Source organism: Dendrobates tinctorius, unplaced genomic scaffold, assembly GCF_039654945.1.
Source record: "Dendrobates tinctorius isolate UK_male_01 unplaced genomic scaffold, ASM3965494v1 ptg000264l, whole genome shotgun sequence".
In the NCBI taxonomy this organism is placed as follows: Eukaryota; Metazoa; Chordata; class Amphibia; order Anura; family Dendrobatidae; genus Dendrobates; species Dendrobates tinctorius.
The window spans coordinates 792,340-806,388 of NW_027361931.1; the positions used below are offsets into that span (position 1 = coordinate 792,340).

The 14,049-nt window shown below is 54.7% G+C and overlaps 1 protein-coding gene across 5 annotated transcripts in view; it reads right to left on the reverse strand.

The window, feature by feature from the left end:
- PPP2R5D (protein phosphatase 2 regulatory subunit B'delta) overlaps window positions 1-14,049 on the reverse strand; it is a 60,772-nt gene that overhangs the window by 33,757 nt on the left and 12,966 nt on the right. For all 5 annotated transcript variants that reach the window (XM_073558990.1, XM_073558988.1, XM_073558989.1 and 2 more), the window contains 4 exons: window positions 6,966-7,137; window positions 1,111-1,313; window positions 899-1,009; window positions 690-782 (listed from right to left, as the gene is read on the reverse strand). In XM_073558990.1, coding sequence (XP_073415091.1) covers window positions 690-782; window positions 899-1,009; window positions 1,111-1,313; window positions 6,966-7,137 — 579 coding nt within the window. The remainder of the gene's footprint in view (window positions 1-689; window positions 783-898; window positions 1,010-1,110; window positions 1,314-6,965; window positions 7,138-14,049) is intronic.

Genomic DNA, 14,049 nt, shown 5'->3' on the forward strand with positions numbered 1-14,049 from the left:
TCCCGTCACACACACGTCACAGCCACACCAGGCAAGAAGGTCCCCGTCACACACGCGTCACAGCCACACCGGGTACGGAGGTCCCCGTCACACACACACACACACACACACGTCACAGCCACACCAGGTACGGAGGTCCCCGTCACAGCCACACCGGGTACGGCGGTCCCCGCCGCACACACACCAGGCACAGCTGTCCACACCTCACAACCACGGAGGTCCCTGTTGAACACACGTCACAGCTACACCAGGTACGGAGGTCCCCGCCGCACACACGTCACAGCCACACCAGGCACGGAGGTCCCGTCACACACACGTCACAGCCACACCAGGCAAGAAGGTCCCCGTCACACACGCGTCACAGCCACACCGGGTACGGAGGTCCCCGTCACACACACACACGTCACAGCCACACCAGGTACGGAGGTCCCTGCCGCACACACGTCACAGCTACACCAGGTACGGAGGTCCCCGTCACACACGTCACAGCCACACCGGGTACGGCGGTCCCCGCCGCACACACACCAGGCACAGCTGTCCACACCTCACAACCACGGAGGTCCCTGTTGAACACACGTCACAGCTACGCCAGGTACGGAGGTCCCCGTCACACACACAGCACTGCCACACCAGGTACAGAGGTTTCCGTGGCACACACGCCACACACAAGGACACAAATCACTTCTTACCGATAGCACAAATTTCTGATCAATGTACTTCTTGGCCACATTGGGCTGAAAGTCCGGAGACTCGAGAAATCTAAGGAAAAACTCATAGACGAGCTAAGGAAAAAGATAAAGAAGCCGTGAGACATATTGTAAACCAAGGCCAGAAGTGACCCCCACCCCACAGCCTACATGTGCTCTTCACCCCCAGCCAACAGTATTAGCGCAATCACCTGAAGATGCGGCCAGGCGGCCTCCAGAGTCGGCTCATCTTCCTCAGGGTCAAATTCTGCTCCGCTGGGGTTAGATGAGGGTGGAAGCGGCCGGAACAAATTAACTGAGAACTGAAAAATGCACCACATGAGATAAAGAACAAATACACAGGGCACTGGCTGCCACGTTCCTGACATGCTCTGTGATGCTGACGGGTGGAGAGGACCCTCACCATATGCACGGCCTCGGGGTAGATGCAGTCCGTGAGCACATCACGGCTGTGGGTGATGTACTCCACCATCTCGCTGAGCGCCGCTCGCTTAACCTCCTTGTATTTCAGGTCACTGAGAGGATCAGACACAAAATCAAAGAGGACGCAGCACTGACGGATCTTCTGGACGAGGAGGGTCTCGCGCTCTTCACCCAGGGGGCACTCTGCAATACGAGAGAAGAGGAGGGATATGGAGACTACGCCTGCAGACAGACACGTGCCCCCACACCTACAGGGAGAGCTCAGAAAGTAGCAGGAGCCCGACGGCCAGAGGTCGCCCCGACATAAGGGCGGCGGACAGAGGTCTCATACCCACAGTCTGCCCACAGCACAGTGATGTCACCGCTTGGCCTCTCATACCCACAGTCTGCCCACAGCACAGTGATGTCACCGCTTGGCCTCTCATACCCACAGTCTGCCCACAGCACAGTGATGTCACCGCTTGGCCTCTCATACCCACAGTCTGCCCACAGCACAGTGATGTCACCGCTTGGCCTCTCATACCCACAGTCTGCCCACAGCACAGTGATGTCACCGCTTGGCCTCTCATACCCACAGTCTGCCCACAGCACAGTGATGTCACCGCTTGGCCTCTCATACCCGCAGTCTGCCCACAGCACAGTGATGTCACCGCTTGGCCTCTCATACCCACAGTCTGCCTATAGCACAGTGATGTCACCGCTTGGCGTCTCATACCCGCAGTCTGCCCACAGCACAGTGATGTCACCGCTTGGCCTCTCATACCCACAGTCTGCCCACAGCACAGTGATGTCACCGCTTGGCCTCTCATACCCACAGTCTGCCCATAGCACAGGGATGTCACAGCTTGGCGTCTCATACCCACAGTCTGCCCACAGCACAGTGATGTCACAGCTTGGCCTCTCATACCCACAGTCTGCCCACAGCACAGTGATGTCACCGCTTGGCCTCTAATACCCACAGTCTGCCCACAGCACAGTGATGTCACCGCTTGGCCTCTCATACCCACAGTCTGCCCATAGCACAGGGATGTCACAGCTTGGCCTCTCATACCCACAGTCTGCCCACAGCACAGTGATGTCACCGCTTGGCCTCTCATACCCACAGTCTGCCCACAGCACAGTGATGTCACCGCTTGGCCTCTCATACCCACAGTCTGCCCACAGCACAGTGATGTCACCGCTTGGCCTCTCATACACACAGTCTGCCCACAGCACAGTGATGTCACCGCTTGGCCTCTCATACACACAGTCTGCCCACAGCACAGTGATGTCACAGCTTGGCGTCTCATACCCACAGTCTGCCCACAGCACAGTGATGTCACCGCTTGGCCTCTCATACCCACAGTCTGCCCACAGCACAGTGATGTCACCGCTTGGCCTCTCATACCCACTGTCTGCCCATAGCACAGGGATGTCACCGCTTGGCCTCTCATACCCACAGTCTGCCCACAGCACAGTGATGTCACAGCTTGGCGTCTCATACCCACAGTCTGCCCACAGCACAGTGATGTCACCGCTTGGCCTCTCATACCCACAGTCTGCCCACAGCACAGTGATGTCACCGCTTGGCCTCTCATACCCACTGTCTGCCCATAGCACTGGGATGTCACCGCTTGGCCTCTCATACCCACAGTCTGCCCATAGCACAGGGATGTCACAGCTTGGCGTCTCATACCCACAGTCTGCCCATAGCACAGTGATGTCACCGCTTGGCGTCTCATACAAAGTCTGCCCACAGCACAGTGATGTCACCGCTTGGCCTCTCATACCCACAGTCTGCCCATAGCACAGGGATGTCACAGCTTGGCGTCTCATACCCACAGTCTGCCCACAGCACAGTGATGTCACCGCTTGGCGTCTCATACCCACAGTCTGCCCATAGCACAGTGATGTCACCGCTTGGCCTCTCATACCCACAGTCTGCCCATAGCACAGTGCTATCACCGCTTGGCGTCTCATACACAGTCTGCCCACAGCACAGTGATGTCACCGCTTGGCCTCTCATACCCACAGTCTGCCCATAGCACAGGGATGTCACTGCTTGGCGTCTCATACCCACAGTCTGCCCATAGCACAGTGATGTCACCGCTTGGCGTCTCATACACACAGTCTGCCCACAGCACAGTGATGTCACCGCTTGGCCTCTCATACCCACAGTCTGCCCACAGCACAGTGATGTCACCGCTTGGCCTCTCATACCCACAGTCTGCCCATAGCACAGTGCTATCACCGCTTGGCGTCTCATACCCGCAGTCTGCCCATAGCACAGTGATGTCACCGCTTGGCCTCTCATACCCACAGTCTGCCTATAGCACAGGGATGTCACAGCTTGGCGTCTTATACCCACAGTCTGCCCATAGCACAGTGATGTCACCGCTTGGCGTCTCATACCCACAGTCTGCCCATAGCACAGGGATGTCACCACTTGGCGTCTCATACACACAGTCTGCCCATAGCACAGTGATGTCACCGCTTGGCCTCTCATACCCACAGTCTGCCTATAGCACAGGGATGTCACAGCTTGGCGTCTTATACCCACAGTCTGCCCATAGCACAGTGATGTCACCGCTTGGCGTCTCATACCCACAGTCTGCCCATAGCACAGGGATGTCACCACTTGGCGTCTCATACACACAGTCTGCCCATAGCACAGTGATGTCACCGCTTGGCGTCTCATACACAGTCTGCCCACAGCACAGTGATGTCACCGCTTGGCCTCTCATACCCACAGTCTGCCCATAGCACAGGGATGTCACCGCTTGGCGTCTCATACACACAGTCTGCCCATAGCACAGTGATGTCACCGCTTGGCCTCTCATACCCACAGTCTGCCCACAGCACAGTGATGTCACCGCTTGGCCTCTCATATCCACAGTCTGTCCACAGCACAGTGATGTCACCGCTTGGCCTCTCATACCCACAGTCTGCCCATAGCACAGGGATGTCACAGCTTGGCGTCTCATACCCACAGTCTGCCCACAGCACAGTGATGTCACCGCTTGGCGTCTCATACCCACAGTCTGCCCATAGCACAGTGATGTCACCGCTTGGCCTCTCATACCCACAGTCTGCCCATAGCACAGTGCTATCACCGCTTGGCGTCTCATACACAGTCTGCCCACAGCACAGTGATGTCACCGCTTGGCCTCTCATACCCACAGTCTGCCCATAGCACAGGGATGTCACAGCTTGGCGTCTCATACCCACAGTCTGCCCATAGCACAGTGATGTCACCGCTTGGCGTCTCATACACACAGTCTGCCCACAGCACAGTGATGTCACCGCTTGGCCTCTCATACCCACAGTCTGCCCACAGCACAGTGATGTCACCGCTTGGCCTCTCATACCCACAGTCTGCCCATAGCGCAGGGATGTCACCGCTTGGCGTCTAATACCCACAGTCTGCCCATAGCACAGGGATGTCACAGCTTGGCGTCTCATACACAGTGTTCTCCCATAGCACAGTGATGTCACCACTTGGCGTCTCATACACACAGTCTGCCCATAGCACAGGGATGTCACCGCTTGGCGTCTCATACCCACAGTCTGCCCACAGCACAGTGATGTCACCGCTTGGCCTCTCATACCCACAGTCTGCCCACAGCACAGTGATGTCACCGCTTGGCCTCTCATACCCACAGTCTGCCCACAGTACAGTGATGTCACCGCTTGGCCTCTCATACCCGCAGTCTGCCCACAGCACAGTGATGTCACCGCTTGGCCTCTCATACCCACAGTCTGCCCATAGCATAGTGATGTCACCGCTTGGCGTCTCATACCCGCAGTCTGCCCACAGCACAGTGATGTCACCGCTTGGCCTCTCATACCCACAGTCTGCCCACAGCACAGTGATGTCACCGCTTGGCCTCTCATACCCACAGTCTGCCCACAGTACAGTGATGTCACCGCTTGGCCTCTCATACCCGCAGTCTGCCCACAGCACAGTGATGTCACCGCTTGGCCTCTCATACCCACAGTCTGCCCATAGCATAGTGATGTCACCGCTTGGCGTCTCATACCCGCAGTCTGCCCACAGCACAGTGATGTCACCGCTTGGCCTCTCATACCCACAGTCTGCCCACAGCACAGTGATGTCACCGCTTGGCCTCTCATACCCACAGTCTGCCCATAGCACAGGGATGCCACAGCTTGGCGTCTCATACCCACAGTCTGCCCACAGCACAGTGATGTCACCGCTTGGCCTCTCATACCCACAGTCTGCCCACAGCACAGTGATGTCACCGCTTGGCCTCTCATACCCACAGTCTGCCCATAGCACTGGGATGTCACCGCTTGGCCTCTCATACCCACAGTCTGCCCATAGCACAGGGATGTCACAGCTTGGCGTCTCATACCCACAGTCTGCCCATAGCACAGTGATGTCACCGCTTGGCGTCTCATACAAAGTCTGCCCACAGCACAGTGATGTTACCGCTTGGCCTCTCATACCCACAGTCTGCCCATAGCACAGGGATGTCACAGCTTGGCGTCTCATACCCACAGTCTGCCCACAGCACAGTGATGTCACCGCTTGGCGTCTCATACCCACAGTCTGCCCATAGCACAGTGATGTCACCGCTTGGCCTCTCATACCCACAGTCTGCCCATAGCACAGTGCTATCACCACTTGGCGTCTCATACACAGTCTGCCCACAGCACAGTGATGTCACCGCTTGGCCTCTCATACCCACAGTCTGCCCATAGCACAGGGATGTCACAGCTTGGCGTCTCATACCCACAGTCTGCCCATAGCACAGTGATGTCACCGCTTGGCGTCTCATACACACAGTCTGCCCACAGCACAGTGATGTCACAGCTTGGCGTCTTATACCCACAGTCTGCCCATAGCACAGTGATGTCACCGCTTGGCGTCTCATACCCACAGTCTGCCCATAGCACAGGGATGTCACCACTTGGCGTCTCATACACACAGTCTGCCCATAGCACAGTGATGTCACCGCTTGGCCTCTCATACCCACAGTCTGCCTATAGCACAGGGATGTCACAGCTTGGCGTCTTATACCCACAGTCTGCCCATAGCACAGTGATGTCACCGCTTGGCGTCTCATACCCACAGTCTGCCCATAGCACAGGGATGTCACCACTTGGCGTCTCATACACACAGTCTGCCCATAGCACAGTGATGTCACCGCTTGGCGTCTCATACACAGTCTGCCCACAGCACAGTGATGTCACCGCTTGGCCTCTCATACCCACAGTCTGCCCATAGCACAGGGATGTCACCGCTTGGCCTCTCATACCCACAGTCTGCCCACAGCACAGTGATGTCACCGCTTGGCCTCTCATATCCACAGTCTGTCCACAGCACAGTGATGTCACCGCTTGGCGTCTCATACCCACAGTCTGCCCATAGCACAGTGATGTCACCGCTTGGCCTCTGACACCCACAGTCTGCCCACAGCACAGTGATGTCACCGCTTGGCCTCTCATACCCACAGTCTGCCCATAGCACAGTGATGTCACCGCTTGGCGTCTCATACCCGCAGTCTGCCCATAGCACAGTGATGTCACCGCTTGGCGTCTCATACCCGCAGTCTGCCCATAGCACAGTGATGTCACCGCTTGGCGTCTCATACACACAGTCTGCCCACAGCACAGTGCTATCACCGCTTGGCCTCTCATACCCACAGTCTGCCCATAGCACAGTGATGTCACCGCTTGGCCTCTCATACACACAGTCTGCCCACAGCACAGTGATGTCACCGCTTGGCCTCTCATACACACAGTCTGCCCACAGCACAGTGATGTCACCGCTTGGCCTCTCATACACACAGTCTGCCCATAGCACAGTGATGTCACCGCTTGGCGTCTCACCTTTCAGCGGGGGAAGTTTGTGGAGTTCTCGGTTCTTGCTCAGACTGAATCTGGATGAACTTTGCCTTCGCTCCCGCTTCACCACTTGCCCTCCACCGCTATACTGGATCTTGTTCAGCTGAGTGGGAGGTGGAGCGCTGGGGCTGGGGCGCTTGTTCACCCCCTGCTGAGCCTACATGATAAATGCACCAGGTTACTATCAGGAGCCATCAGGATCTAACCAGCAACCACTCACCTGCTCCTCACTATACAACCCAGTCAAGAGCTGACGCACCACCGACATCATCTACAAACCACCGCCACACACCGTTTACTGGTCATGTGCCTGTAATGCTTCTGGACCCATCTCCAGGAGGAGAAAATCCTGCCATAATCACACATTGCCCAAACCACATGTCAACTCATAAACAAGCCACTAAGGCCACGTGTCCAGTCTCCTGCACCACGCCCCAGGGGCCGCACCTTGGCCCACTGCGCAGATCAGAGTAGTCAGCAATGAAGGTGCTGCCATCAGTGAGTCACTGTATACAGGGCTATGACTGCGTTTTTACAATCAGATAATACAGTCAGGACTCTGTGGTGTCCAGACGTGAGAAATCAGCTTGGCCAAAAAAGAAGGCGTATGGACACCCTCCACAGCAGCGATGTCTGAAGACATGGCCCGGGCACATGACCTGATCAGTTATCTCACACACATCCCCAAACGATCCACAAGCAGTGGATATAAAAAGTCTACCCCCCCGGTTAAAACCTCAAATCATACAGGACAGAAACAGAAAGGTGCAAAGCCGAAAGTGCACATCACCAGAAGACCCCCATCCTAACAATGAGGCATGGTGGAGGCAGCATTGTGGTCTGGGGATGGCTTTTGTCAGCTAGGGCTTTAGACAAGGGGGAGGGAATTATGGACAGAACAAATAGACAATTTATCATCAGAAACTTCTGTCCACAGCTAAAAATCTGAAGATGAGGAGTAATGTCCCCTCCTATCAGCGACAATAACCCTGAGTAACCTCCAAATAATTAAAAGAACAGCTTCTCAAGGAGAAGATGAAAGTTCTGGAGCAACCCAAACCTTATTCCAAGTGACAAATCAGTGGTGACCTGAAGAGGGCGCTGTACAGAGGAGATGCCCCCGCAATCTGACAGATGTGGAGCTACTGTGGGGAGGATCTGGCAAAGATCGCCAATTATAGATGTACCGCACTCATAGACCCCAACTCAAAGACTGAACATTGCCAGAAATTCACAAGGGACTACAAAGTATTAGTGTAAGGGTGTGCAGATTTGTGTTCAGGTGGCAAAGAGAGCAAAAGAGGTGCAATAATAGTGCACTCATCTGGTGTACATGTGAAAAAAGACCATTGGTCACAGAGGGTAGCGCACATGCCTGATCAACAATAGACACAAGGATTCAAAGTGCCAGAAAGATGCAAAAATAGGGACTATGAAACACCAGCCAATGAGAGGGATGCCTGATGTCATTAATCCTATACATGCTGCTCCATAACATGGAAGCATAGCCTAGATCCTGCACAGAACGGAATAAAGACCCCTAGTGCAGAGCAACAGAGTGTAAAGCCATACAGGTGAATTCAGGTAATGTAGGGTTAACCCTAATAAAGCACAGAGCTCTTCATAGGGAATCTCACCCATATTTCGTGACATCATGTAAAGATATCACCCGATTCTGCGTCCCATAAGGATTCCATTAGGACTTTTGATTCCCCCCGACCCCGCACCTTTGAGGAACAAATACCTTTTTTATCTTGGTGGAGATGTATGGAAATCGCCACGGTCCGGTCTGATGGGCGTGGCTTATTCGCCTTCTCACCCCCCCCTCGGCTTGCTGCACATAATCTTGATCTGTGAATATCACAGATGCTGTAGTTTTTCCGCGCTTGCGCATTGAAAAGGCCTCCGGCGCTTGCGCAGTATGCTTTGCCCAACTGTGGGGGGGAAGCATATAATCGGTACGGCGCATGCACCAGTATTTTTCAGCATGCATCCGGCATCCAGGAAGTGTGTCCTGCATGTGAAGACTTCCGGGGCATAGACCGCGCTGAAAAATACCGGCACATGCGCAGTACCGATTATGCTTCCCCCACAGTTGGGCAAAGCATACTGCGCAAGCGCCGGAGGCCTTTTCAATGCGCAAGCTCGGAAAAACTACGGCATCTGTGATATTCACAGATCAAGATTACGTGCAGCAAGCCGAGGAGGGGGGGTGAGAAGGAGAATAAGCCACGCCCATCGGACCGGACCGTGGCGATTTCCATACATCTCCACCAAGATAAAAAAGGTATTTATGCCTCAAAGGTGCAGGGTCGGGGGAATCAAAAGTCCTAATGGAATCCTTATGGGACGCAGAATCGGGTGATATCTTTACATGATATCACAAAATATTGGTGACAGATTCCCTTTAATGCAGATCAACAAACCAATTCATCTACTGGCAAGGGGGCTACGGAATCCTGATCACAGCAGGCAATCCCACCGCAACACCTTACATCACCGAGAATCTGATCAGGAGATGGAACACACTCACCAAATGCCTAGTGCAGGGTAACATGAATGATCCCCACCATTCCCACGCGTATCGCTAACATAGTAGCTTCATCAGGGGAAATGTACAGAGGTCACCGTGCAGGGAGGGAGGACGGGAGCTGAGACATCACCTATGACTTCTATGGGTATGCTCTACACAGAGGTCACTGTGCAGGGAGGGAGGAGGGGAGCTGACACATCACCTATGACTTCTATGGGTATATGGATAAGCTCTGTACAGAAGTCACTGTGCAGGGAGGAGGGGAGCTGAGCCATCACCTATGACTTCTATGGTATGTTCTGTACAGAGGTCACTGTGCAGGGAGGAGGGGAGCTGAGCCATCACCTATGACTTCTATGGTATGTTCTGTACAGAGGTCACTGTGCAGGGAGGAGGGGAGCTGAGCCATCACCTATGACTTCTATGGTATGTTCTGTACAGAGGTCACTGTGCAGGGAGGAGGGGAGCTGAGCCATCACCTATGACTTCTATGGGTATATGGATAAGCTCTGTACAGAAGTCACTGTGCAGGGAAGAGGGGAGCTGAGTCATCACCTATGACTTCTATGGGTATATGGATAAGCTCTGTACAGAAGTCACTGTGCAGGGAGGAGGGGAGCTGAGCCATCACCTATGACTATGGATATACTCTGTACAGAAGTCACTGTGCAGGGAGGGAGGAGAGCTGAGCCATCACCTATGACTTCTATGGATATGTTCTGTACAGAAGTCACTGTGAGGGAGGGAGGAGAGGAGCTGAGACATCACATATGACTTCTATGGTATGTTCTGTACAGAGGTCACTGTGCAGGGAGGAGGGGAGCTGAGACATCACCTATGACTTCTATGGATATGCTCTGTACAGTCACTGTGCAGGGAGGGAGGAGGGGAGCTGAGCCAACACCTATGACTCCTATGGATATGCTCTGTACAGAGGTCAATGTGCAGGGAGGAGGGGAGCAGAGCCATCACCTATGACTTCTATGGTACTGTATGTTCTGTACAGAGGTCACTGTGCAGGGAGGAGGGGAGCCGAGACATCACCTATGACTTCTATGGATACGCTCTGTACAAAGTCACTGTGCAGGGAGGGAGGAGGGGAGCTGAGCCAACACCTATGACTTCTATGGATATGCTCTGTACAGAGGTCAATGTGCAGGGAGGAGGGGAGCAGAGCCATCATCTATGACTTCTTGGTATGTTCTGTACAGAGGTCACTGTGCAGGGAGGAGGGGAGCTGAGCCATCACCTATGACTTTTATGGTACTGTATGTTCTGTACAGAGGTCACTGTGCAGGGAGGAGGGGAGCTGAGACATCACCTATGACTTCTATGGATACGCTCTGTACAGAGTCACTGTGCAGGGAGGGAGGAGGGGAGCTGAGCCAACACCTATGACTTCTATGGATATGCTCTGTACAGAGGTCAATGTGCAGGGAGGAGGGGAGCAGAGCCATCATCTATGACTTCTTGGTATGTTCTGTACAGAGGTCACTGTGCAGGGAGGAGGGGAGCTGAGCCATCACCTATGACTTCTATGGGTATATGGATAAGCTCTGTACAGAAGTCACTGTGCAGGGAGGAGGGGAGCTGAGTCATCCCCTATGACTTCTATGGGTATATGGATAAGCTCTGTACAGAAGTCACTGTGCAGGGAGGAGGGGAGCTGAGCCATCACCTATGACTATGGATATACTCTGTACAGAAGTCACTGTGCAGGGAGGGAGGAGAGCTGAGCCATCACCTATGACTTCTATGGATATGTTCTGTACAGAGGTCACTGTGAGGGAGCGAGGAGAGGAGCTGAGACATCACATATGACTTCTATGGTATGTTCTGTACAGAGGTCACTGTGCAGGGAGGAGGAGAGCTGAGCCATCACCTATGACTTCTATGGATATGTTCTGTACAGAGGTCACTGTGAGGGAGCGAGGAGAGGAGCTGAGACATCACATATGACTTCTATGGTATGTTCTGTACAGAGGTCACTGTGCAGGGAGGAGGGGAGCTGAGCCATCACCTATGACTTTTACATTGAGTATTTTGGGTCTGGTCTGCAGTGTGTGTGATGTGACTTTAGTTATAGCAAGAAAAACTAGGCACTCAACTTATATCTTATGGATAACCTTTATTGTGCAGTCCACAAAAGAAACGTTTCCGTCACACACGGACCTTCTTCGGTCTGACTGCTTGAAGTAGAATAAGTGAAGATATGAACGGAGATGGAGAGACAAACTGATGGAAAGTATTCTATTTCCTGATATAATCTTATATAATATAGACAGGCGACTGTATATGTTCAAGGGTTAATAGCCTGTGCTCTATGTTAACTGTAGATAAATAAATAATGCCGCTCGAGTAAGATTAGAGGTTACATTAAATTCATGTTCTGCCTTGTGGTCACTGCAGTATGGTGGGGCAGTGGGGGTCAGTAGGTGCTCCGGCGCATAACGCGGTGTCCACCGCTTGTTGTTAGTTCTGGTTGAGGAGGTGGCAGAGAACAGTCGCCATCGCCTAGCATCCAGGAGTACAACAAACCCCAGCAGCCAGGCAGAATTGTATTTTTATATAGATAGCGAGATTAGAATATAAGAAGTTTGCAAGAATATTCTGACAATTCTTAAGGTAAAATGTCCTCCGTTTCTGGAGATTTTCCGGTCGCCTCTACTAGATCGATACAGAGGTGGACAATGAATTAAGCTCAGGGAGAAAAGTGATCATTACAGATCAGGGGGCTGCGTGGACACTGCGACAATGAATGCAGAGCCATCACGCACAGTTCTGGAGCAGAGGAGGCACCATCACCAAGAATGGACAATGGTCATCTATATCCCATACAGAAGTCCTCCACACCAGAGCCTCACCCAACATGGGGGAAGTCTCTAAATAAGGTCACTAGTGCTCACATTCACCAACCAATCACAACTATACACTTGATGACATCACAAAGTAATGTCCAATACTCGACATCACTGAGGTGCAGCGCAGACAACCCCCCACCACCAGTGAGAGCAGCTGCCCACTGACCTCCATCCCCAAAACCGGCGAGAGGGCCAACCCCCCTGACCTCCCTCAACACCAGCAAGAGCGCCTACCCCCCGACACCCACATCCAGAAAGCCGGCGACAGCGCCAACCCCCTGACCTCCCTCCACTCCAGCGACAGCGCCAACCCCCCTGACCTCCCTCAACACCAGCAAGAGCGCCTACCCCGACACTCACATCCAGAAAGCCGGCGACAGCGCCAACCCCCTGACCTCCCTCCGCGACAGCGCCAACCCCCCTGACCTCCCTCAACACCAGCAAGAGCGCCTACCCCCTGACACTCACATCCAGAAAGCCGGCGAGAGGGCCAACCCCCCTGACCTCCCTCAACACCAGCAAGAGCGCCTGCCAATCCCCCTGACCTCCCTCAACACCAGCAAGAGCGCTTACCCCCCGACACCCACATCCAGAAAGCCGGCGACAGCGCCAACCCCCTGACCTCCCTCCACTCCAGCGACAAACCCCCTGACCTCCCTCAACACCAGCAAGAGTGGCTGCCCACTGACCCCCATCCTCAAAACTGGCAAGAGTGCCAACCCCCCTGACCTCCCTCAACACCAGCAAGGGCGCCTACCCCCTGACACTAACATCCAGAAAGCCGGCGAGGGGGCCAACCCCCCTGACCACCCTCAACACCAGTGAGAGCGCCAATCCCCCTGACCTCCCTCAACACCAGCAAGAGCGCCTACCCCCCGACACCCACATCCAGAAAGCCGGCGACAGCGCCAACCCCCTGACCTCCCTCCACTCCAGCGACAGCGCCAACCCCCCTGACCTCCCTCAACACCAGCAAGAGTGGCTGCCCACTGACCCCCATCCACAAAACTGGCAAGAGGGCCAACCCCCCTGACCACCCTCAACACCAGTGAGAGCGCCAATCCCCCTGACCTCCCTCAACACCAGCAAGAGCGCCTACCCCCCGACACCCACATCCAGAAAGCCGGCGACAGCGCCAACCCCCTGACCTCCCTCCACTCCAGCGACAGCGCCAACCCCCCTGACCTCCCTCAACACCAGCAAGAGTGGCTGCCCACTGACCCCCATCCACAAAACTGGCAAGAGGGCCAACCCCCCTGACCTCCCTCAACACCAGCAAGAGCGCCTACCCCCTGACACTCACATCCAGAAAGCCGGCGAGGGGGCCAACCCCCCTGACCACCCTCAACACCAGTGAGAGCGCCAATCCCCCTGACCTCCCTCAACACCAGCAAGAGCGCCTACCCCCCGACACCCACATCCAGAAAGCCGGCGACAGCGCAAACCCCCTGACCTCCCTCCACTCCAGCGATAGCGCCAACCCCCCTGACCTCCCTCAACACCAGCAAGAGCAGCTGCCCACTGACCCCCATCCACAAAACTGGCAAGAGGGCCAACCCCCCCTGACCTCCCTCCACTCCAGCGACAGCGCCAACCCCCCTGACCTCCCTCAACACCAGCTGCCCTCTGACCCCCATTCCCAAAACCGGCAAGATGGCCAACCCCCCTGACCTCC